At 45.7% G+C, this 22500-nt stretch overlaps 1 protein-coding gene across 1 annotated transcript in view; it reads left to right on the top strand.

Moving 5' to 3' along the window:
- The first annotated feature begins 11 nt into the window (after positions 1 to 11).
- The window catches only part of sh2d3ca (SH2 domain containing 3Ca), a 52104-nt gene continuing 29615 nt past the window's right edge, over positions 12 to 22500 (top strand). Inside the window, 4 exon segments of the mRNA XM_079735703.1 lie at positions 12 to 91; positions 800 to 1093; positions 1474 to 1858; positions 6720 to 6759. Of these exon segments, the coding sequence (XP_079591829.1) occupies positions 73 to 91; positions 800 to 1093; positions 1474 to 1858; positions 6720 to 6759 (738 nt within the window). The 5' untranslated portion in view covers positions 12 to 72.

Raw genomic sequence — 22500 nt, 5'->3', positions numbered from 1 at the left:
TGTGTGACAGATAACTGTATCTCATTGCATTCTTCTGCTCCATGTTGGATCAGCTTCCTGAGGATTGCCAACATGAGCATACGAAAACGCAGTGAGTAGCATGTGTGTGTGTGTGTGTGCCTTGTGTGTTAACAGTTAAATGTGTAAACGGCTTGCAGCCAGAACAAGTTTGTGTTGCCACATTTATTATTATGATCTAATCATGTAGGCTTATTAATATGTTGTTCTGTATGTTAAGCCTTTGAAGCACTACAAGATTGTGGTTAAACTGGTCTGAATCAAAGAAAATGTTTATTTTTGGTCTTGTACCTACTTCAATGTTTGCAACGTATTAATAAGAAGGCTATGTGAGTACTAAGTAATAATGTACTACTTAGGAGAAATAAAATATGAATATCTCATATGCCATAGCCCTAACCATCCGTCTATTGTGATCATCTGGTTATCTCTGGTTAAAAAAGAGAAATTCAGTAGAGGAACATTTGATAAATTGCATAATTTTTAAAACGAAAATATGAAAATGACCATAAGAGGAAGTGACAACCCCCCTCCCCCCCCACACACACACATACACTCTCAAACAGCCACACAGCCACACAGCCACAGCGCTGCAAGTGCGGGTGACTGCACACTTACAAAGACCACATGCAAATACACACTATATCTACTGAATCAGGTCCGAGTTGTGTTAAATGATAACAAGGCATCACACTAAATATGTCTGTGTCCGTGTGTGTGTGCGTGTGTGTATGTGTGTGTACGTATTCGTGTGTGTATGTGTCTCCATCTCCGTCCTCAGCGTTCAAGTGGTTGGGCAGCCTCACCAGCCTTTCCCTCCGGTGGTCCAGCAGTAAGTCCGACTCCAAGGCGTCTCGCCAGTCACGACAGCCAGGCAGTGGATCAGCAACCGGTGATGAAGACCGCGATGACGGCCGCCCCGCCAGCCCCCTCTCTCCAGTCTCTGAGACCACCATGGATGACATGGGGGCCATGCGTCCGCGTACCACAAGCTACGCTCGCTCCAGCGACAACTACACACACATGGGGACCCTGCCACGTCTGCTGTCGAGGAAGAAGAACAAGAAGGATAAAGGTAGGGTGACGGATGTCTGCTTGGGTTAGGAGGTAGAGCTGGTTGACTTGTAACCGGAAGGTTGCTAGTTCGAACCCCGGCTCCTCCAAGCGGAGTGTCGAGGTGTCCCTGAGCAAGACCCCTAACCCTGACTGCTCCCGGAAAGCTGGCTGTCGCCTTGCCTTGTTGACCCCGCTGTCAATGTGTGCATGAATGGTTGGATCTCGCTTTGGATAAAACCTTCTGCTAAATGCCCGAAAATGTTAACATGAAATAACGTCACTGAGGCCTGCATCATCATCAGACAATAGGCCAATTGTTTGTCAGTTTTTCAATTGTTTTATCTGGATGTTTATCATGTTTTTGAGGTAAAATTATTTCCCTCCCCTTCTGCTGTCCAGGTGGTGCCAGCAGCAGTACGAAAGAGAAGAACTCGTCTCCAAGGGCCCAGAATGCAACAGTTCCAGTGACATGTGACCCTAACGTCCCTCCGCCTGCAGACAAGCCGGCGATATTCAAAGAAACCGAAAAATCTGAGAAGGAGGCCAAAGACAGTTCACCAACTAGTGGCAAAAACACAAAACATGATGAGCCCAGCGCACCAGAAGCTCCCCAGGTCAATGCCGTGACCCCATCTGAGGTGACAGAGAGTATTGATGGTGTAGTAAGCCATCCTAACCTCCCGACAACCCAGGGTACCTTCAAAGAACCCATAAGAGACGAGGAGGAAGGCGAGAAAACAGAGAAGGGGTCTGAAGAAGAGAAAATATCTGACAACGTTTCTAGGTAAGCTATAACAGCTTTGTGTTTGTATATTTTTACAATAAATCACGTGCTCATCTCCCGACCTGAACGCCATGCCCTGAATTAGTGTTTTTGGCGGGAGAGAGGGTTGGACTTTCACTACCGTTGGATGAGTGGTGATAGAGAGGGAGGGACTTCTGATAGAAGGATATCTGTTTTCATTACATTCATTCATTTCATTACGTTTCAGATATTGCAATTCAAGATCCTCTCTCAGTCTGGTCTAAAATCATATCCTATTGGATCAAATAAAATGCTATAGGGTGTGTTTGGGTGATGGGTATAGGCTTTATATATATTTATTAATGCTGTCAAGCGATTAAAATATTTAATCGCGATTAATCGCATTAATGTCATAGTTAACTCGCGATTAATCACACATTTTTTTCTATTCTAGATATCCCTTGATTTCGTGCTGCTAGCATTTTAGTGAGATCAGAGAGTGTTGAGAAGGACAGTAATAAAATATATTTGGTAAGATGGATATAAGAAGAGAGACCCGCAGTGGATTCAACTCGGTCCACTAAACATTGGGTAGGTGCATGACAGGTAGGCCTACCGTAAATCTTCAATAGCCCAGGCTTTTATTTGTTTCAATCACTGAACTTTCGAACAAAACTCTTGCTCAGCAAAGATGGGAAATACTAAAATGTATTATTTAAACCTGTATGAATATTCCTACCATACGTAGGCCTATACACATTACCAGGCTATCGAATAACGCCCCCACACACACAAACACACGGTGGGGGAGTGGTAATCGGGAGAGTCGGGAGAATTCCCGGTGGGCCGTTAACGTTTCAGGGCTGTCGGGCTGATGACTGCGGGATAACAATATTGCATTTATAAAAGTTTGTTGCAGTGCCATCCGGCAGCCTGAGCTTTGCGCCCGCAACCTCTCACTCACTCAACAGCCGCAACACTAACAAACTGTCAACGTCGCAACCAAGTCGATTTTGTCTAGAGGGGAGTAACTGAGCGGCCCCTCCCAAAGTTGGTACAGCCCAGGTGGGCCTTGAACTGCGATTGGTCAGAAAGACGGAACAGCTAATGACAACATTGAACTCTCGTGCAGGCTCGAACAGAGAGACAGACGAACACACACCCGCTCCGTATCCTTGCTTGCCCCAAAAAGTTTGTGCGGCGTACTTGTTATTTTGTTTCCGGTGTTGCTAGATCCGGTATGGTGTTGTAGTTTTTCTAACGCGACTAGTTGTTGCTAGACAGCAGGTAAAAAGACTACATTTGCCCAGCCAAAAGAGCGTTGATCGCGCGATAAAAAAAATAATGCTGTTAAAATTGGTTTGCGTTAAACTGACAGCACTAATATTTATAGAAGAAACTTGACGTCATACTACATGGACCTGGATTCGATTTTGAATGACAGAATAGGATACACGTCACATAAAATGGAAAGAAGCTAAATATAACAGGCCTATGTGTTAAGAGGATTCTGAGTGCTGTTTTGATAATTGTTTATAAGCAAAGTACGGTTGCATAAATACACACTTATTCACTGGCAATGATCAATATTCAGTGAAAGATTATGCGTCTCCAAAATTACAGATTTTTATAAGGCCTGCAGGTATATCCAAAGTTGTGAAGTTTGCTTGCCTTGCGATTCACAACATTTCCCACGGGCGATGGGTTTAAGAAGCTGACGAAATAATGATTTCTTTTTTTTACTTTTGTGAATTCAGCGAATAAGGTTGAAATTCCCTATTGATTTCACAATGCAGCCTGAGCAGCTACGGCGATATAGCACCTTTTATGTGAATTTGCTTTGACACACACAATACCCATATCGGCTTATGTTCCGCCTGTTTGCCAATGAATGCTGTTATTGAAATGTCAACCATGTCAGTATTGTCAGGAGCATAGACCTATGGCAGCCTGTAATTACTCGCTCCGTCTTTGATTTCCCTGTTTATGTCTCCTTCCATTGTCGTTATAGTGAATGGCAGAGTGGTGAGATAATGTCTTGCGTTGCACTGGAATTTACTTACCACGGCTTGCGTGTATGCGTGCGTGCGGAAGTGTGTGTAAGTGTGTGTGTGTATGTGCATGCGTTTGTGCGTGTGCGTACGTGCGTGCGTGCCTGTGTGCGTGCATGGTGCGTGCGTGCGTGGGTGCATGCGTGTGTGTGTGTGTCTATGCGCGCACGCGTGCACATTGAGAATATTTGTGTGTCAGCTCTGTGTATAATAGGCTACCCGTTATTTCCTCCATTCGGACTGTGGGAATGGGGTGTACAGTGGGGACTTATCGTCCAGCCCTGTCTTGCTATTTCCTCCTTCTCTCTTACTCAGTCTTTTTTTATTTTGTTTTATTTTCTTTCGGTCCACATCGCTGTCTTATCTCGAGCTGAGAGCGAATTCTTGTATTCCCTTGTGGCTGAATGACCTCACTCACATTCTGGTTTTTAAAGTCTGTATTTGATCAGTTTTTGCTCCTTAGTCAGTCAACAATGGCAAAGCAAAGTAAAAAAAGCCATGAAGAAGGGTTCTCACTGCCTTACATTTGTGCACTGTGTGTATTTTAATCCATTATGGCCTAAATAGTTCAAATTAGAGTTCATCCGGAGAGCAGATTAGACAGGGTTAGTATTAATGAATAGCCATCTGATAGTATTGATATTCTTACTTTGTGTTGAAAACTAGATTCAATAGTTTCCCACGACTGGAGTATTTTAATCCTTATTTCTTGGCCAACGATGCAAACCACCTGTCCTCTGCTGTCACCGCTTTACGTCTGTCTCGACCTTGCCTGTTTCACGCCTTGCAGATGGAAAGTGAAATATAATATTAAAAAAAATATATATATACACTTTCTAGCAGGAGATGAAATCACAAAGTGAAAGCTGAGGAGCAGAAATACCAGACGCAACTGATCCACTATAATCCCTAAGTACAAAAGAGTAAGGTTAAATTATACATTCATGTTATAAACCATGTAGTTAAATGATACATTACAGGTTAGAGTCACGTTATAAACCATGAAGTTACATTATACATTACAGGTGATAGTCATATTATAAACCGTGTAGTTACATGTTACATTACAGGTTTGTGAGAAACCATGTAGTTACATTATACAGTAAAGTTTATAGTCATGTTACAAACCGTATAGTTATATGACACATTACAGTTCATAGTCACGTTATAAACCATGTAGTTACATTAACATTATACATTACAGGTTATAGTCATGTTATAAACCATGTAGTTACATTATACATTACAGGTTTGTTAGAAACCATGTAGTTGCATTATACATTACAGGTTATAGTCATGTTATGAACCATGTTACATTACAAGTTAGATTCATGTTATAAACCATGAAGTTACATCATACAATACACTGGAAGAGGATCAGACAGAGAGAGAAGCCCTGTTAACAACAGATCCATCCTTCAACGTATGGACCATGTATTCAGCATGTACAGTCACAACGGGCAGCAGAAACTTGGCGCTGGACAGATAATATATGGAGCGGCTTAAGCATGGGGCCCATTAACATTCCCCTGGCCAGCTTGAGGACGGGGCCCGTCTGATCCGGCCCCTCTGTGACCGTGTGGATAATGTAGCTCACCCCCCCCCCCCCTCAAAGGCCCCCTCCTTCAGCTCCTCTGTGGGAACCGTCCTCTCTCCGTTTTTATCTCTCTCTCTTTCTCTCTCTATTATTCTCTCTTCTCTCAGTCTCCCCTCCTTTATCTTCCTCCCTTTCTGTCTATCTTCATCACTCTTCTCTTAGTCTCTCCTCCTTTACCTCCCTCCCTCTCTCTCTCTTCATCACTCCTCTCTCCTTCTCCCATCCTTTACCTCCCTCCCTCTCTCTCTTCATCACTCCTCTCTCCGTCTCCCCTCCTTTATCTCCCTCCCTCTCTCTCTCTTCATCACTCTTCTCTGAGTCTCTCCTCCTTTATCTCCCTCCCTTTCCGTCTCTCTTTGTCTCTCAAATCTTAGCCTCTCTCCTTTGTTACCCCTCTCCCTTTCTCCCTATTTTCTGTCTCTCTCTACCTCCCTCTTTGCCTCTCTCCTCTCTTTACTTTACTTATCTTCTCTCTGTTCTCCTCTCTATCTCTCGCTCTCGCTCACTCTCTCGCTCTCCCTCCCTCTCTCTCGCTCTCTGTCTCTGTCTCTCTCTCTCTCTCTCTCTCTCTCTCTCTCTCTCTCTCGCTCTCTCTCTGTCTCTCTCCCTCTCTCTCTCTCTCTCTCTCTCTCTCTCTCTCGCTCTCTCTCTCTGTCTCTCTCCCTCTCTCTCTCTCTCTCTCCTTATTGTCTTACCCCCCTCTATCAGGTCATATGATAGGGCTCTGCTGATGTCAGACTTAATGTGTCTTACTTAGCGTTATGGGGCCCAGGAGATTTGAGAGGCCAACTTTGCCACTTTTAATTTGTCTTTAAATCCGGAATCTCTCCAGTGCTGTTTTGTCCTGAATTATTTCATTCGTACCCTCTTAAGGGGAAGTTAAAAGTCACAGCTTTGAGAAATGACAGAAATAACATTTTCATGGGAAAGTCATGTTCATGTTTCATGTTCATGGCATGTTTTCTTTGTGCTTTGGCATGCTCACTAGGTACCGGTTGCGTGTACACACACACACACACACACGCACACGCACACACGCGCACGTGTGCATGCATGTATGCACACACGCATGCGCACACTCCAATAGGAAGCCACTTAAACTAATCCTGTTAAAACCTTCTCTAGGAGATGCAATTAATGACGTGCAGTTCAGATATGCTGTAGATTATAATATGTCTATATGCATTCAGCCTGCATTGATGTCCTCCATTGTTTCGTCTTCGCTCATTCTCCTCTGTTCTTTATCTTTCAGCCACACGGATTCGTCTGATCCCCAGGGTGAATACGTCCAGGTAGGGCTCGTCAGCCTTCCTCTTGTCTGGTATTTGTCCGTGGGCGCCCCCTGCACAATCCTTCATGATGCAAGCCAGGCGGTGTGCGGACTATGGATGTCTGGGAGAAAAGCCTGTTGGTCTAGAAAAGCTTTTTATGAATTATTCCTAATGCCACCAGAGTACTTGAGCTGTGTCGCTGGGTAAGATACTTCAGTGAAGGAAAAAGCAACAACGTAATTATTGACTAAATGTGTTGGTCAATAACCACAGAGGGAAATGATTACACAACTAGTGAGCTAAAGTATCCAAATGAGTTGCTAAACACTGATTAGTACATTTTAGCGCACAATTAAATCCTGAACAGTGGAAAATAACAATTGGCTTTCAGGTTGTTAGAGCCAACTCCTCTTGTGGTTGAATCTGAGGAATAATCCTTCCCTCTTTCTAGGACACAAACCCTGAAGGAACACGAAACATGTATTACTGTGAAGCATTCAAATGAACAAACAAACAAACACAATGCTACACAATACTATTTAATTTCACTTATTTAATTTCAACTCCTTTCTTCCTTTCTTTTCTTTCTTTCTTCCTTTCACTCATATGTGTTTTATAACTGTACTCACCATAATACCAGCAGTATAGCCTCACATCCCAGGGTGGTGTAGCACTATGTTACCGTAGTACCAGACCTATAGCCTCACATCCAGCGGTGATGCTTCTGTAGCAGTATCTTACCGTAATACCAGACCTATGGTATCCCATCCCATGGGAGGTGTATCTGTTTGCATTAAGTCTCCTCCTTGCAGTGATATTAAGTCAGCCCCTTGACGCAAGAGATCAAATGTAATTATGTGAGATTGCAGGGCTTTGGACTTCAACAATTAGGCCAATTTTAGCTCGCTCAGCCCGCATTGTGTCTAATTCGGGGTGTCACTCACCTAATTTGATCAGATAAAGCAGCATTGTGTCAGTGCCATGTCGCCAGCATGCATTTCCTGCTGTGGCCAATAGGTGGAGACAAAGGAAGTTAATGGGCTATCGGTGACTATCACAGTGGTAGTGCTTTTGTGACCTTGGGGTGAACAGAAAGAATGAACTGAATAAGAATGGAAAGGACACTGGATTATAGTTACAGGGAAATTCAACAGCAAGCCCTAGTGTGTTCATCATTATTATCTGTCTTCATCATCTTACCGTCTTTTATTTTATTACGGGAAACGAAGTTTTGCATAATCCTTAATCAACCTGATAGGAATAGGTTTTCAGGGAACTTTCTGAATGATGAAGGCTGATAACACTTCCTCGCACATTTTCTATCTGGTGATAAATTACTTGCTGCCGTACTTTATTTGTTCAGGTTTTATTAAATATATCCTTTTTCCATTTTCTTTATCCTTTTTATTTGCACTGCAACCACTCTTACCTCTATACCTCTCTCCTCCCCTCTCCTCTCCTCTCTCCTCTCCTCCCCTCTCCTCTCCTCTCTCCTCTCCTCCCCTCTCCTCCCCTCTCCTCCTCTCCTCCCCTCCTCCACTCCCCTCTTCTCTCCTCTTCCCCTCCCCTCTCCTCCCCTCTCCTCTCTTCCCCTCCCCTCTCCTCCCCTCTCCTCTCTTCTCCTCCCCTCTCCTCCCCTCTCCTCTCCTCTCTCCTCCCCTCCCCTCTCCTCTCCTGTCCTTTCCTCTCCTCCCCTCTCCTCTCTCCTCTCCTCCCCTCCTCCACTCCCCTCTTCTCTCCTCTTCCCCTCCCCTCTCCTCCCCTCTCCTCCCCTCTCCTCTCCTCTCCTCTCCTCTCCTCTCCTCTCTCCTCTCTCTTCCCCTCCCCTCTCCTCCCCTCTCCTCTCCTCTCTCCTCCCCTCTCCTCTCCTGTCCTTTCCTCTTCTCCTCCCCTCCCCTCTCCTCTACTCTTCTCCCCTTTCCTCCCCTCTAATCGCCTCCTCCTCTCTAATCTCCTCCTCTCTCCTCATGCATGTACATCTATATCTCTAAAACATTTATGGCAACTGATGTTTAAATCAGGAGTTGCCCTGAATGTTCACTGCCATATAATGGTCAGCTGCTCCTATTGGCTCATAAAACAACCTCAGTACACACACAGACACACACACACACACACACACACACATACACATACACATACACAGCATTAATGTTGAGATGAAGGTAGGCTGATGCAATTAGTAAAGGGACAGACACACAGAAAGACAGGTGCAGATGAATAAACTGACAGACGGTCTTACAGACAGACAGATGGAATAGCACTAAAATGAACTAGGATCTGAGATATTCAATTGATTGTTTCATTGTATTTTATAAGGGGCAAATGGACTTCCAACAAATCATCTGATCAATAAATGATGTCCAACCGCGTACAGTACTTACCCATCACGTGAATCATTTACCGCACATCTCCCGTTGATTTGTGTTATGGCAGAAGCATGGCCGGTCAAGCTATATATATAATTCAGTGTTTGATCCTTTATTAAAGATTAATACGCATGGACATAAATAACTGACTTATTAAACGCCAGGGAGGGACTGGTAAAACAATTGACCACGACGTGCATGTCTGGTACTTGTGTATGTTTGTGTGTGTGTGTGTGTCTAATATGTACTATTATCAGATGCAAGTATTTGCATGCAAGTTCACTTTTGTTTCCACGTGGTTGCGTTTGTTTTAATCTGCAGCTCAGCCCTGCTTTGTCTGCTAGTGTTTAGTGGCATGGTGTGTTTGTGTGTGTGTATGTGTGTGGGGGGGGTTCACATGTGGTTCATTAACAGACGGCTGGCCCGAGCCTGTTTTAAAGAACGCTCAGCAATGTGCGTGTGTGTGCGTGTGTGTACGTGTGGGTGTTTGCGTGTGTGTGTACTGGCACATGCAGAAATGTGTTAAGGGATCAGCTGTGTGTATATGCGTTACTGCTATTTTGATTAAAAGATTGGTTAGAATTTCCTCTTTGTGTGTGTGTGTGTGTGTTTGTTTGTGTGTGTGTGTGAAATTAGAGGAGATTTAATCATCAGATCTCTTTGGTGTGTGTATTTGCTTCAGTGAGTCTGTTTGTGTGTGTGGGTGTGTGTGTGGGGGGGATCTGTGTGTGTTTTTCTATGTGCATGTGTGCGTGTGTTCATGTCTTTCTATGTGCATTTGTGTGATTATTTCAGTGATTGTATGTGTGTGTGTCTGTCTATGTGCATGTGAGTGCCTGCGTCTGGTTGAGGGTGTGTATGTGTTGTAGGACTATTACAGTAGATTAAATTAGCTTGGCGCCTCTGTTAGTGTGAGGCAGCGCATGCTAACAGGGCTCCCCCTTTGAGGCACTCCCTTGGATGGTCTTCAATGAATGTTCTTTCACTCACACAAACACACACACCCATCCACCCACACACACGCAAACACACACACACTAACACACACACACACACACCCACACACCCACACACACACATACACACACACACACACACACACACACACACAAAAAGCCTTAATCCGTGCTCGTAGATATAATTTACATATCTTGTCCTCATCTGGTTTCAGATAGTTGATTATTCAGACTAGTGTCTGCTTATAGAAACAGCCCAGCTGCCACCAGGGTTGCAAATTTCCTGCATTTGTCCTTTACAGATAGTTGAACATGTTAACAATCATTATCTAATTTATCATAAATAATTAACAACAAGCAAGACGCATATATTTTTAGCAGTTTCAGTTTAATTTAAACAATTCCAGCTCCATATTAGTTATGTGAAACAAAAATCCATGAAGCACAAACTATTTAAACCAACAGAATAATGAAACAATAAGGCTCTCGCTCGGGCGGTTCTTGTCTGCCTGTCCATGTTCCCCAAATGGTGCCGCCAAACATAACAATGTCAGTTGCGGCGCAATTACTGCCATTTTTAGACTAACAAGGCAGACCAAACCAAACCCATTTTTGAAAGAAATGCTACGCCAAACCTACTTTGTTGGTTAGTACATTTTTTGTCGGTTAAATTATGGATGCAGATTAATCGTTAATGGTTAATCATTAAACAGCCCTAAGTGCCACTGATATGCAGTCACTGTAGTGAGGTGTGAAGAGTTTAGGATGATGTGTTATAATGAGGAGTGAAAGTGCAGAGTTATGATGCCATCTGGATCAAGTATATACTCATTAGTTTAATTTGAATCCAGAAAATAAATAAAATCTGACACACTCATGTTAAGTAGAATTAACAAATATAATCACTGAAAGGCTAAGAAAATGTTTCACTATTTAGCAATGTTTTTTAGCATTAGTTCTTGACTCAACTTAAGGGATACTGTACATGAAATATAGCTGAGAAACATCTACTGAACATTGTGTGTTTCTTTTAAGTCTAAAATACTGAGATGGCAGAATACTTAGATGTTTCTACTAGGCCAGGGGGCCCAGGAAGAGCTGTTACTGGGGGTTATGTTGTCATGCAGGCTTTGAGTCTCGTAGATACACATATATACACACACATATATACACATAGATACACATAGATAAACTACGTAAACATAGATGCACAATAATATACATAGGTAAAGATAGCTACACACATAAACACATTGATATACATATATACACAAAGATAAAAATGCACATAGATACATGTGGATAAACAAACACATAGTTACACATCGATACACATAGATACACATTGATACACATAGATAGACATACACATACACAGAGATACACATAGATACACATACATAGCTACACATAGATACACTTAGATACACATACTGGCTCAATGGTGGATTAGGTTGGGTTATTGCAACACAGACTGTCTATGATGTATATCGGACGCGCATGCACACACATACACACACACACACAGACACACACACACACACACACACACACAGATACACACACACACGCACATACAGGTAAACACACACACATTAGCTATCACTGTCATATCCCAAGTAGAGAACACCCCTTTGTTTACAGCGGGTGTGCGTGCCCACACACACACACACATGCACATCCACACAAACACACACACACACGCACACGGACACACACAATCACGTGCACGTGCGTGTCCCCAGCCCTGCACACACACATGTTCCCATCAAAGGCACCCGAACCGAAATAAACGATTCCTCGTTTATCTTCAGTGCATTTCTTTAGCTTTCTCTAATTTTCTCTCCTCGCCTTTTGTCTTCCTGCAGTTTTGTTAAACACACACAGACAGACAGACAGACCCTCCCTCCCTCCCCTCCCTTCCCTCCCCCGGCTCCCCTTCCCCTGCAGCACGAGCTGCCATAATTCTTTCATCAGCGCGGCGCTCACAGGACCACGCAGCGGCCCTCCTTTGTCTCCCCCATCAGCCGGCGGGACGGGGATCACTAATTAATATTTAACGGAGGACCACCCCCCAGCACGGGGGAGGACGGGAGAGACGGAGGGGGGAGAGGTGGAGGGGAGGGGGAGCAGTGGGGGGAGGGGGGGGGAGATAGAGGGAGGGGGAGAGGTGGAGAGGTGGGGGGAGGTGGAAGTGGTTGTGGGGGGGAGGATGGAGGGAGAAGGGGTGGAAAGATGGACGGGAGGAGAGATGGGGGGATGGGGGGAGCTGGTGGATGCTGATGGCACGGGGGAGATAGGGGGAGAGGTGGATGGGAGGAAGGATGAAGAGGTGGAAGGTGGTCGTGGGGGGGAGAGGAGGGGAGTGGGAGGGTGGGAGAAGGTGAGGTGAGGTGGCGGTTAAGGGGGAGAGAAAGGGAAGGGGAGATAAGGAGGAGGGGGTGTGCTAACCGGACGAGTAGAGGGGGGAGGGTGAAGGGAGGGAGGGAAAAAAGGTTGAGGGATGGAGAGATTGAATGATGGAAAGGCAGAGTGATGGAGTGGAGGAGAAGGAGAAGTAGAAGGGGAGGGGGGCAGGAAGGTGTGGGAGAGGAGGAGGGGTAGGTGAGATGGAGGGGGCTACTATAAGGGAGAGGAAAAAAGGAAGAAAGATGTGAGGCTGGGCTTTTAATTCCTCTCTGAATGGAGAGGAATGAGGAGTGGGAAGGGAGAAGGAGAGGAAGGGGAGAGATTAGGAGCGCCAGGGAAGCTCAGGAGGAGGTGAAAGGAGAGATTGAAAATAAATGAAGATGAAAAGGATAAAAAGAGCGGCAGAGGTGAAGGAAGAAGAAGAAAAGTTTAATGCTAAAGTTTAACATTTCAACTCTTTATGGAAAGTATGCCTTCATGCAGAAACTTTAAAAGATACAACTAGAAATAGCTGGAAAGGTCAGCAAAACAGATGATTGGGCGACCACTTTAATCCACCCTCCTCTCGTTTATGAGATTCCAAATGTTGAGTATAATTGAACCGCAAAAGACCCTTAAGCTGCTAAACATCTTTTAATGCCGTCCAAAGATAGTAGGCTTATAAGCTAAGCCTCTTATGCGTCAGTATGCTTAATACACAGATACGCATTATGAAAATGAAGTGCATAAAACACATCATGTCGCTGTCTTCTGGAAGGAATTAGCATGGTCGGTACTCCTTTGTGCTCAGACCTCTCTATTACGCTGCGTCGACTCTGGAGAACACAGAAGAAGGTCTGGATGTTGATGAGAAGAAAGCAAGCAGACGGGAGGTTGTTTGAAATGCGGGAGGTCCATGAGCTAAATGAGACAGTTTATAGATGGGACACATTGCACCACCACCTTTAAAATTAAATCAAAACACATTCGAATCAAAGAAGCATGTATGAAAAAGGAAGAAGTAGTCTACAGCACATTCAATACAGATCCAAAGTGGGATTTAATCTCCTTTCAAACAGATGATTAACAAAGCAGCTCTTATTTGAAAGACGTTAATAACTCTTAGTAAACCATAACCTTATTATTTAGTATTTTGTTGTACGCGGTACAGTCTTGGTTTCAGTTGGTCTCCTCTCGAGCGGGGGGGCCGCCGCCCGTCCTAATGCCTGTTTTGATTGTTTCTGTTGTGGTATTACAGAGGATTTCAGGGCAGGAAACCACCAGCTCCCCGTTCCTTACGAGATTATACCAGGCTCCGCAGCTGCGTGGCCAGGGTGTCATCCTGCGCTGGGACCAGTGGGACTCCGTGACGCGATAACTGGAAGACCTTATCTTGTAGCCTCCACCTTATCTGTCCCACGTCCCCCCTTTCTCCAGGCTCTGAGCGCCGTGTACAATTAGTTTATTGATTCCTGGACAGAAATGCTTGCTTGCGTGTTATTCTGGTGGAGTGTTGCTGACACGATTCGTCAATTCGAAAGAATTTTTCGTCGGTTGTGATAGTGAGGATTGATCCGTTGTTTGGGTCATTCGTCTCTCAGCGAAAACAAAAGCAAAAATATGCTGCCTACGGATGCTGTGCTATTGAGTTGCTTTCTTTGTTTTGGATCCTTGCTCGACAGGGAAGGCCCATTCTAGACTGGGTGACTGCGATGGGGATTTCCCATAATTAATGGTATTTTATAAACGACATGATTAATCAAGTCATGGAAGACAATAGCTTCATAGATGAATAGGCAATACAAATGATCGTTATGTGCAGTCCTAATTTTTAACATGCTTATGGTTGATGAAGACAGGAGTGGAGAAAGAGGTAGAGAGACATAGAGACAGAGAGAGAGAGCTATAAGGGCTGTGTGAAGAGAGGTGCCGGCCTCTTGATGTCCATCCTCCCCTGAAGTGGTGCAGACCTAACTTAATGCGCTGTCACAATTTAGGATGCTGTCAAGGTTTCTCCCTGCGTTGCCATGGCGAAGCGTCCTCAATGATGTCACCTATTCGGGCCCCTGGGGGGAAGGAAGCTCCGCCTCCTCGAATCGTCTCCCTCCTGCACTCCATGCGTGCACATTGTGTGCGCATGTCTCTTAATGTGTGCGTGTGCAATGGGCCGGTGAAAATTAGAGCATTTTATCCATGAAACACCTGCCTTCCTTCCTGTCTGTGTGTTCCAGCTCATAATTACACGTCCTGCTGCAGTCTGCAAGGGCCCAGAGAAACACATCATTATACACACACACACACACACGCGCACACGCACACGCACACGCACACACACGCACACAGAGGAAGAGAGCGAGAGTGACACCACACAAGAGCGAGAGAGGTTTAGATAGGGAGAGAGAGGGAACAGTGCTGTCAACATTATTTCACCACAGGACCCAAATGCTACATTGCTACCCCACAATGTTTAATGATATATGCAGAGCCGTGCATTTCCATACTTATGAGAAAAAGTGAGGAAATGTGTGTGTGTGCGTGTGTAAGGGGGGGGGGTATAGGGGTGTGTGGAGGGTGGCTTGAGGGGTGTGGGTATAGGGTGTGATAGTGTGTGTGTGTGTGTGTGTGTGTGTGTGTGTGTGTGTGTGTGTGTGTGTGTGTGTGTGTGTGTGTGTGTGTGTGTGTGTGTGTGTGTGCCACATTCCTCCCCCCTGCCACCCCTGGGTTCTTTTCAGTAGTGAACTAAAGGACACATTCCGGTTGGGGGGGCGGGCATTACAAACACATTCAATTTGAAGCGCCTCTTCTGCTCGCAATCCTCCAGCTTTTCCCAAACACCCAAATCCACAGATTGATGATTGTCTTTTATCCAATAAACATTTATTATTATGATTATTATTTCCCTTGAACTTTTGCTGTCAGCATGAATACCTGATCCTGCCTCAGAGCGCGGTCAATATTGCCTCGAAGAGGTGGAGAAGCGGGGGTCGTGGGTGGGGTCTGGCAGCAACTCGACAGCACTCCTCTCTCTGCTCTGCCTGCTAGCTATCCCCCTCCTTCTCTCTCTTCTCTCTCCCACTGGTCCACCCTCCCCCCACCCACACTCTTTTCATCGGCAAAGCAATGAGGTAATCCCTAGCAGCGGAGTGAAGCGCAGCCAGTGCAGCGGGAGAAGAAGAGGCGGAGGGCGGAAGCCCACCAGAAGCCGGGTTGTGGTGCAGCAACGGCAGCAGCAGCAGCAGCAGCAGCGCGAGCGGCGATGTCAGGAGCACGAGTATCGCGCGCCGGGATCAGTGGCAGCTGTTAGCGTCTCGCTCCTCGTCGATAATAGCTAATATGTTTAGAGGTGCGGCTGTGGTGTTAGCATTATAGCGAGATCGCTTATTTTAGCCCCTTTGGAGTGGCCGGAGCACTATGTTGGCAGATTGTTAGACGTCGAGGCTCTCGCCCTGAAGATTTGTTGGAAAAGAACGGGCAGACAGTCGGAAATAAAAGAAGATAAAACAGGCGCCAGCGAGGGGAAAAGAAAAAGAAAAGTGAGGTGGGATACGGAGAGGTTTATGAGAAAGGAAGGGGTGAGGACGGGGTGAAGGGGAGACGGAAGGAGACCGAAGCAGGTGGAGGCTGTCCTCCCAGCGGGAGGAGACGAGTTGGTGTAGAGGAAGGTGTGTTCCTCCTCACCATGACGGAGCGGTGCAGCCTCTGGAGCGCTCTGTCGGCCGCAGCATGCTGCTTCTACCGCGGGTCCCTCATGCAGGTGCAGGTGAGAGAGAGTCAGGTGAGAGCAAGCGAGAGGGAGAGGGAGATAGTGTGTTTGTGTGTGTGTGTGTGTGGGGGGGGGGGGGGGGGGGGTTGTGGTATATGTGTGCGCGTGGATGTTTAAGTCACTGTGTGTGCAGATGTTGAGTTGCCTCCTGTGTATCTGTGCAACTGTTTGTGTAACAGCAGGCGTGTGTGTAACTACGCGTGTGTATCTCTGTGTGTGTGTGTGTGTGTGTGTGTGTCATCAAGACAGTGCATGCAGTGGCAAATGTGTGTGTCAGCAACGCTACAAAGTGTCATCAATACAAATACATCTTACGTCAATAACAAAGTGTGTCTTATCTATTCTGAGCAGTTCATCAATGCAAGGTTATTCGTGTTTGATTTGGACAAAGGCACAATGTGTTGGAGAGAGAGAGAGAGAGAGAGAGAGAGAGAGAGAGAGAGAGAGAGAGAGAGAGAGAGAGAGAGAGAGAGAGCCCACAATGTCAGCCAAGCTGATGACCTTAGATGATGGAGTGTACTACCAACTACTCAGGACTATGTCATGGACTATTTTAAAATGCATGCATGTATGTGATAGGGAGTGTAGGGAGAGAGATAGAGAGACATTGGCACAAGGTTTACAGTGTGTGTGTTTAGGGAGAGAGAGGGAGAGGGAGAGAAAGAGAGCAATGGGCAGACATTACGTGTTCTGTTTGTGTGTGAGAGAAAGAGAAACAGAAAGAGACCAAAAAAAAGTCAGACACACAGGGGGTAGACGTCACTGTGTGTGTGTGTGATGGGGACAGGAGAGATGGGCAGAAACAGAAAGTAATGGGTGTGTCTGGCAGGACTGTATCAGTTCTACTTTGGGCTAATTCTGGATTGGTGTCTGAAACCCAATATATGTACCGATTTCTGGCACAAATCCAGCTTTTGCATCTGAGCCTTGCTGTTCTGTGTATATGTGTGTCATGTGTGTGTGCTTGTGAGCGTGCGTGTGCGTGTGTATGGATGAGAAAAAAGCAATAACATACATCAACTGAGAGAACAAAAGCCAAGGGGATTAAGCTTACAAGTGTAATTATAAAGCTTGGGTTTATGCTACTGTATAGGACGGGATTTGATTCTCGTACACTTGTTTATATACGTCTTGTGTTCTCGTGTCATTCTTCTCTCCTCACTTCTCCTTCCAACCCTCTCGTATTGTGTTATAGACATATTGCAGTTCAAAGCTTGCGATATTGTCTCTTTTTTGTCTTGTGATACTTTTTAAATGTTTGTGTATTTATGGATGCCAGTTCAGAGAAGCATGTCTAGTTAACTGTTTATGTAAGATCGTTTTGGAACATGACCACAGCTCTTGAGAGAGAGAGCGTTAAAGTGAGGGAGCTTTAGTCTGGTGGACCTGTCATGTGCGACTGTGTTCAAACGATGGTTGTGTTCCAATAAAAGCAGGATTCAAAGGCGTCCTCCGATGACCTCTGGATTTCACTAAAAACAACTGTCCCAAAATGAACCAGAAATCTGTGTAACAGAGTACCATATTTTGGGAACTGGGTTTGCCTTCAAATACTACAGTATTATTACTTGGTGTGCAGTTACAGTCCCGTTCGGGTGTCTTTACTCAGCAATTATGTATTTATACATGCGTCCCTTTTGAATTAAGTTTCCATCCAGCCAGTCCTAAACATAGTCGAACACACTGAACGTCTATAAGCGTTCACCCTCTGGAGGAAGGAACCCCTTCCCTCTCAGTGGGCTGGAGACCAAACACACATGACTGACATAACAACCTCTTCATAATGTCACGACCGGCACTGGCATGGCAGCAGGAGCTAAAATGAGATAGGATCCAAATGCAGACCAGACTCGAGTATGCGGGAAATGAAGCAGAAAAAAGGCTTTTAATAAAGTTCATAAAACCACAGTTCCATGAACTGGCAAACAGTGAGGGAACCACAAAAAACAAAGGGACATGTCAGATAAAAACTAACTGTCAAGGGAACAAAGGAATGGAAGTTTTATATAAAGGAAGGGGCTGATCAGGGAATGAGGTGCAGGTGGGAAGACCAGGACAAGGACTGACAGGTGAGGGGAATGAAGTGATTGCAGGCTGGATCTGGGTGTGACGTGAGGGGAAAACGTCTAAGGACATCTGGTGGACAGGTGGAGAACAAACACTAAACAACATAAACTCAGGGTCAGACCACGATGCAGAAGCACAGAGGCACCCTGCAGGGGCGGCGTTTATGTCAAGTCTGAAATAAAAACATAATGGTGGTTGCCTTGTATGTAAAGAAATATATAAAAGAAGGAAGTTACAAATGACCCTGGGGCAATGCAGAATCCCCTGAGTCAGGGTCCCCCTCAACTGCGTCTCGCGGAGGCGGTGCTGATGACGGTACCCTGTCTTGTTCTCACGGCCTTTTGTTTAGAATATGCCCTCCATCAGCACAACGGCGCGGGGAGATTACCAGCACTGTGCGGTAATAACGTGGCGAGGGGGGGGGGGACATAAAGAGGAGCGGGCCCGAATCACGAAGGCGCTCTTGGACAATATGATGATGATGATGATCGGGATAATAACTGGGCCCTGAGTACACAGAGAGGAAATGAGTGGAAGAAACAGAGCAGGCAAGAGTAGACAAACATGAGAGTAGGATGGATGGGTGGGTGGATGGATAGCATTCAGTCTCGGTTCATCAGCTGTATCATTAGGGAGATTTAGGGGTAACTCTTGGTCTAGACTGAATAATGCTATCTATACACACACACACACACACACACACACACACACACACACACACACACACACAGATTTCCCATTGTTGCTACATTATCCCCAATGCTTCCAGCGCGTCTCTCTGGGACAATGTAACCCCAGTGACATAATCCCCTAGACCCTCATATCTGCCACATACACACCCATGTGGGCACACACTCATGCATTCACTGCTTCTGACAAAGTTAATCCTGCCTTTCTGTAAGGGCCAGACCCTAACACGCCCTCGGCAATTTTCACTCTCTCCCTCTCTCTCTTCCTTGCTCTCTTTGTCTCTATCTTTGTCTCTCTCTGTCTCTCCTTCATCTCATACACATACTTTTTGAATATTCACTTTTGATTGGTTTTATCCCTCAAAAGATTTAAGTTCTTTTTTTTATTTTTATGTATTTATCAAGCCAAAACCACATTCAAGGATTAGGACATGTTTGATTGATCAGTGAAAAGGGATACAATTACAATACAATAAATTTCTGTCCAATTCTGTTTGAAAAACAGCTGGACAGCAACTTTTGGAAGTTCTGTCTTTAATTTTATTGTATCACATTTCCTGAGACTGTGGCTCAGACGACATGTTCACATTCATTCACATAATCAATCCAATGAATCCTAATCCACTAGTTCTATTCTTCTGCCCTTGACGGATTTGTCATGTTTTGAGGCCTGGCTCTGCTGAAGCTTACTTTTGGGGAGACGGCATGCTGTCAGTCAGCCAGTCATTCAGCCAGTCAGTCAGTCAGTCATTCTTTCAATAACCCCTTGGGTTTGTCAGTAACTTTAGCTTAGCTGGTGGTAGTTAGCCCTTCAGGCTCCTTAGGACCCCGGTGGTATTGTATTATCCTGGCTCAGAACCAGGAACAACCCATGGGAGAAATGCTGTGAATGCCTTTTTGTGCATTGCCTTTTCATATGGTTTGGGTCTGCGTTTGTTTATATCTGTGTGTGTGTTTGTATATGTGGGTGTTTATACGTGTCTGTGTGTTTGTTTATGTGTGTGTGTGTGTGTGTGTGTTATGCCCATCCAGGCAAGACAGCCGAAGCCAATTGGTATGTTCAGCAGTGAAATATCGCCTGTGTAATCCCCTCTTTTCCACTCCTCCTATCTTTCACTCTCGCTCTTCCTCTCACCCCTTCTCGCTCTTACCCTCTCTCTCTCTCTCCCTCTCTCACCCTCTTCCCTCCTCTCCCGAAGCTTCGCCACAAATCCTCTTTTGGCGTGTCTGCCTGTCACACCCTGCGGTGCTTGTGGTGCGAAGGCCAGCTGTGCGCACAGCCCGCGTGTGTGTGTGTGTGTGCGTGTGAGTGTGTGTGTTCACATTTCAGCTTCCCAAAGTGCTTCCCACTGTGACGTTCCTGCCAGTAGTGAAGGATGTGTGTGTGTATGTAGGTGTCTATGTGTGTTTCCTTGTGTGTCTGTGTTTGTGTATGTATGTGTGTGTGTGTGTGTTTGTCGGTATACCGATGTGTCTGTGTGTACGTGGGTTGTGCGAGCGTGCGTGTGTGTTGCAGCACAGTTTATCCTGGTGTCGCCCACTTTTTTGTGTGTGTTGCGTGGTTTCCGCTGGCGGCCAGATTACAGGTACTCTTCCTACTGGAGAGCTCCTGAAGTGGCTTCAGGAAACGTCAGCCACAAGGCACACGTCACACAAACAGCCAAAGGTCAGCCTGCCGCGTAATGCGCTCCTCGCTGCTCGTGTACAATACGCCTCCCGCCTTTTTTACTGAAAAGCCGGGGAGTTTTCCTGGGAACAGCAGACTTCGGGCCTCATGCTGGGCTTTGAAGCGTCCCGGGCAAGACGGCAACAAACCAAATCCATCCAATTAAAGATTTACCCGCTGTTTGGTGCCTCGCGAAAGTGGAGACGTGTTATTTATGGATTAATTTATTAGCTGCGCCCATTGAACTTCTGTTTGATGATAACAGTGAAAGCCCTTCCACTTCTAATCAACATTACCTTCATTACATTTACTGTTATTTTGGTATCAAACCAGATACGGTTATCCCTTTCTTAAGTCCCTTAGTACAAATTCACCTTCAACTTGTGTTTAACCCAAATTGTATAAAAAGGGTAACAGCAGAGTACCTTAATCACACAAGTCTTGTACATTTAAGTAACCGTCCAATAACCATGTCGCTGCATGTTTTAGGAGCAAACTGAATAAATTCTCCAGTTACTCACTTCAACTTCCTCGGGGCTGACAGCCTGGAGCTAAGTACAGGGACACTGTCACAGATGAGCTGTATCTTCTGCAGCAGTAGGAGCTGTAGATCAGCGTCTCGGCTGTCCCACAGTCTGCCTCCGCTGTTTCTCTCCTCCTCTAGCACTTGCTTCCACAGCGGTAATTCATTCTGGACACTCTCTGTTCTGTTGTCGACAGTTTTTCATAACTCAGTTTTTAGTTCTTAGTCTTTCCAAACCATCTTTTGTCTTCTAAACGGATGTTCGCCGAGAGGAATGAGCCAGGCATAACTTGTAGACCCATAGATGTTCTCCATATCTATTTTAAAATGCTTCTAATGCACACGCTACAGATTAGATTCTGCTTCGAGCCATACCTCCCATCCCAGTATTGAAATTCTATTGTTTCTTCCCACTGCATAAATTAACTAGGAAGAAAAAGGAGTGTGGGAACTAGAGAGCTATTAGAGTGTGTATTTAAGTGTGTGTGTGCACGTGCACGTGTGTGTTAAAGGAAGCCTTACTCTGTGTCTGCATGCAACTCTTGTGTTCATCTCTGGATCCAATTGGGCTTTGTTTTGCTTAATGGTTAATAGCAGCGCTAGTCGGCAGTGATAGATTCCCCACTTCGCCGTGCTGCATTCATTCTTATTAGAGTGAAGATGCTGTCTGCCCACGCCCAGAGCACATCTCTGCCGCTCCACTGTTTGTGTTATTGGTCTGGAGCGGGGAGAATCGTCAAGTTGTTAGCGTGATGGATGTTTTTCAATGTTGCGCTTTGATTCGCGTCCCCTCTTGCTCTTGCTTGGGTAATATCTGAATGGGATGAATCAAATGTGTAACGGCACGCCTCTTGAAAGAGCACAAGCCCACAAAGAAAGAGCTTTATTTTTCCCAGACGGTTCAGTAGTGTGTGTTTATTTACGCGTGCCCCTTAGGGAGTAAACCCATGTGCAGACAGAATCGTGTGCATGGGCTGTTACCCGCTAAGAACAAAGGAAAAACTTAATTGGAACTTTGCGACACGTGCCCCAGTCCCCACTCTGCCCCTCCCCCTCCTCTCCCCGTCCCTAAACACCACCCACACACATTTGTTTGGCAGGCCGCAGCTGACAGCTATTGCGGCGCGTGCAGCGGGGTTTAGTGTCGGAGGTCGACTATTGTTCTCCCGCCTCCCCCTTTGACCCCCTGACCCCGGAGACCACAGCGGCTCTGTGATCAGAGGGGCGACGCGGCCTGCTTTAAATGGCCGTCCAGGCCCCCTTTCAGGAGACTCACATCGCTGTGCCAACACATGGCCGAGGGAGGCGTGGGCCGGGTGTGCCTCTGTGTGTTCCCCGCAC

This window comes from Pollachius pollachius (genome assembly GCF_949987615.1).
Source record: "Pollachius pollachius genome assembly, chromosome: 4".
In the NCBI taxonomy this organism is placed as follows: Eukaryota; Metazoa; Chordata; class Actinopteri; order Gadiformes; family Gadidae; genus Pollachius; species Pollachius pollachius.
This window is presented reverse-complemented; position numbering and strand designations above follow the sequence as displayed.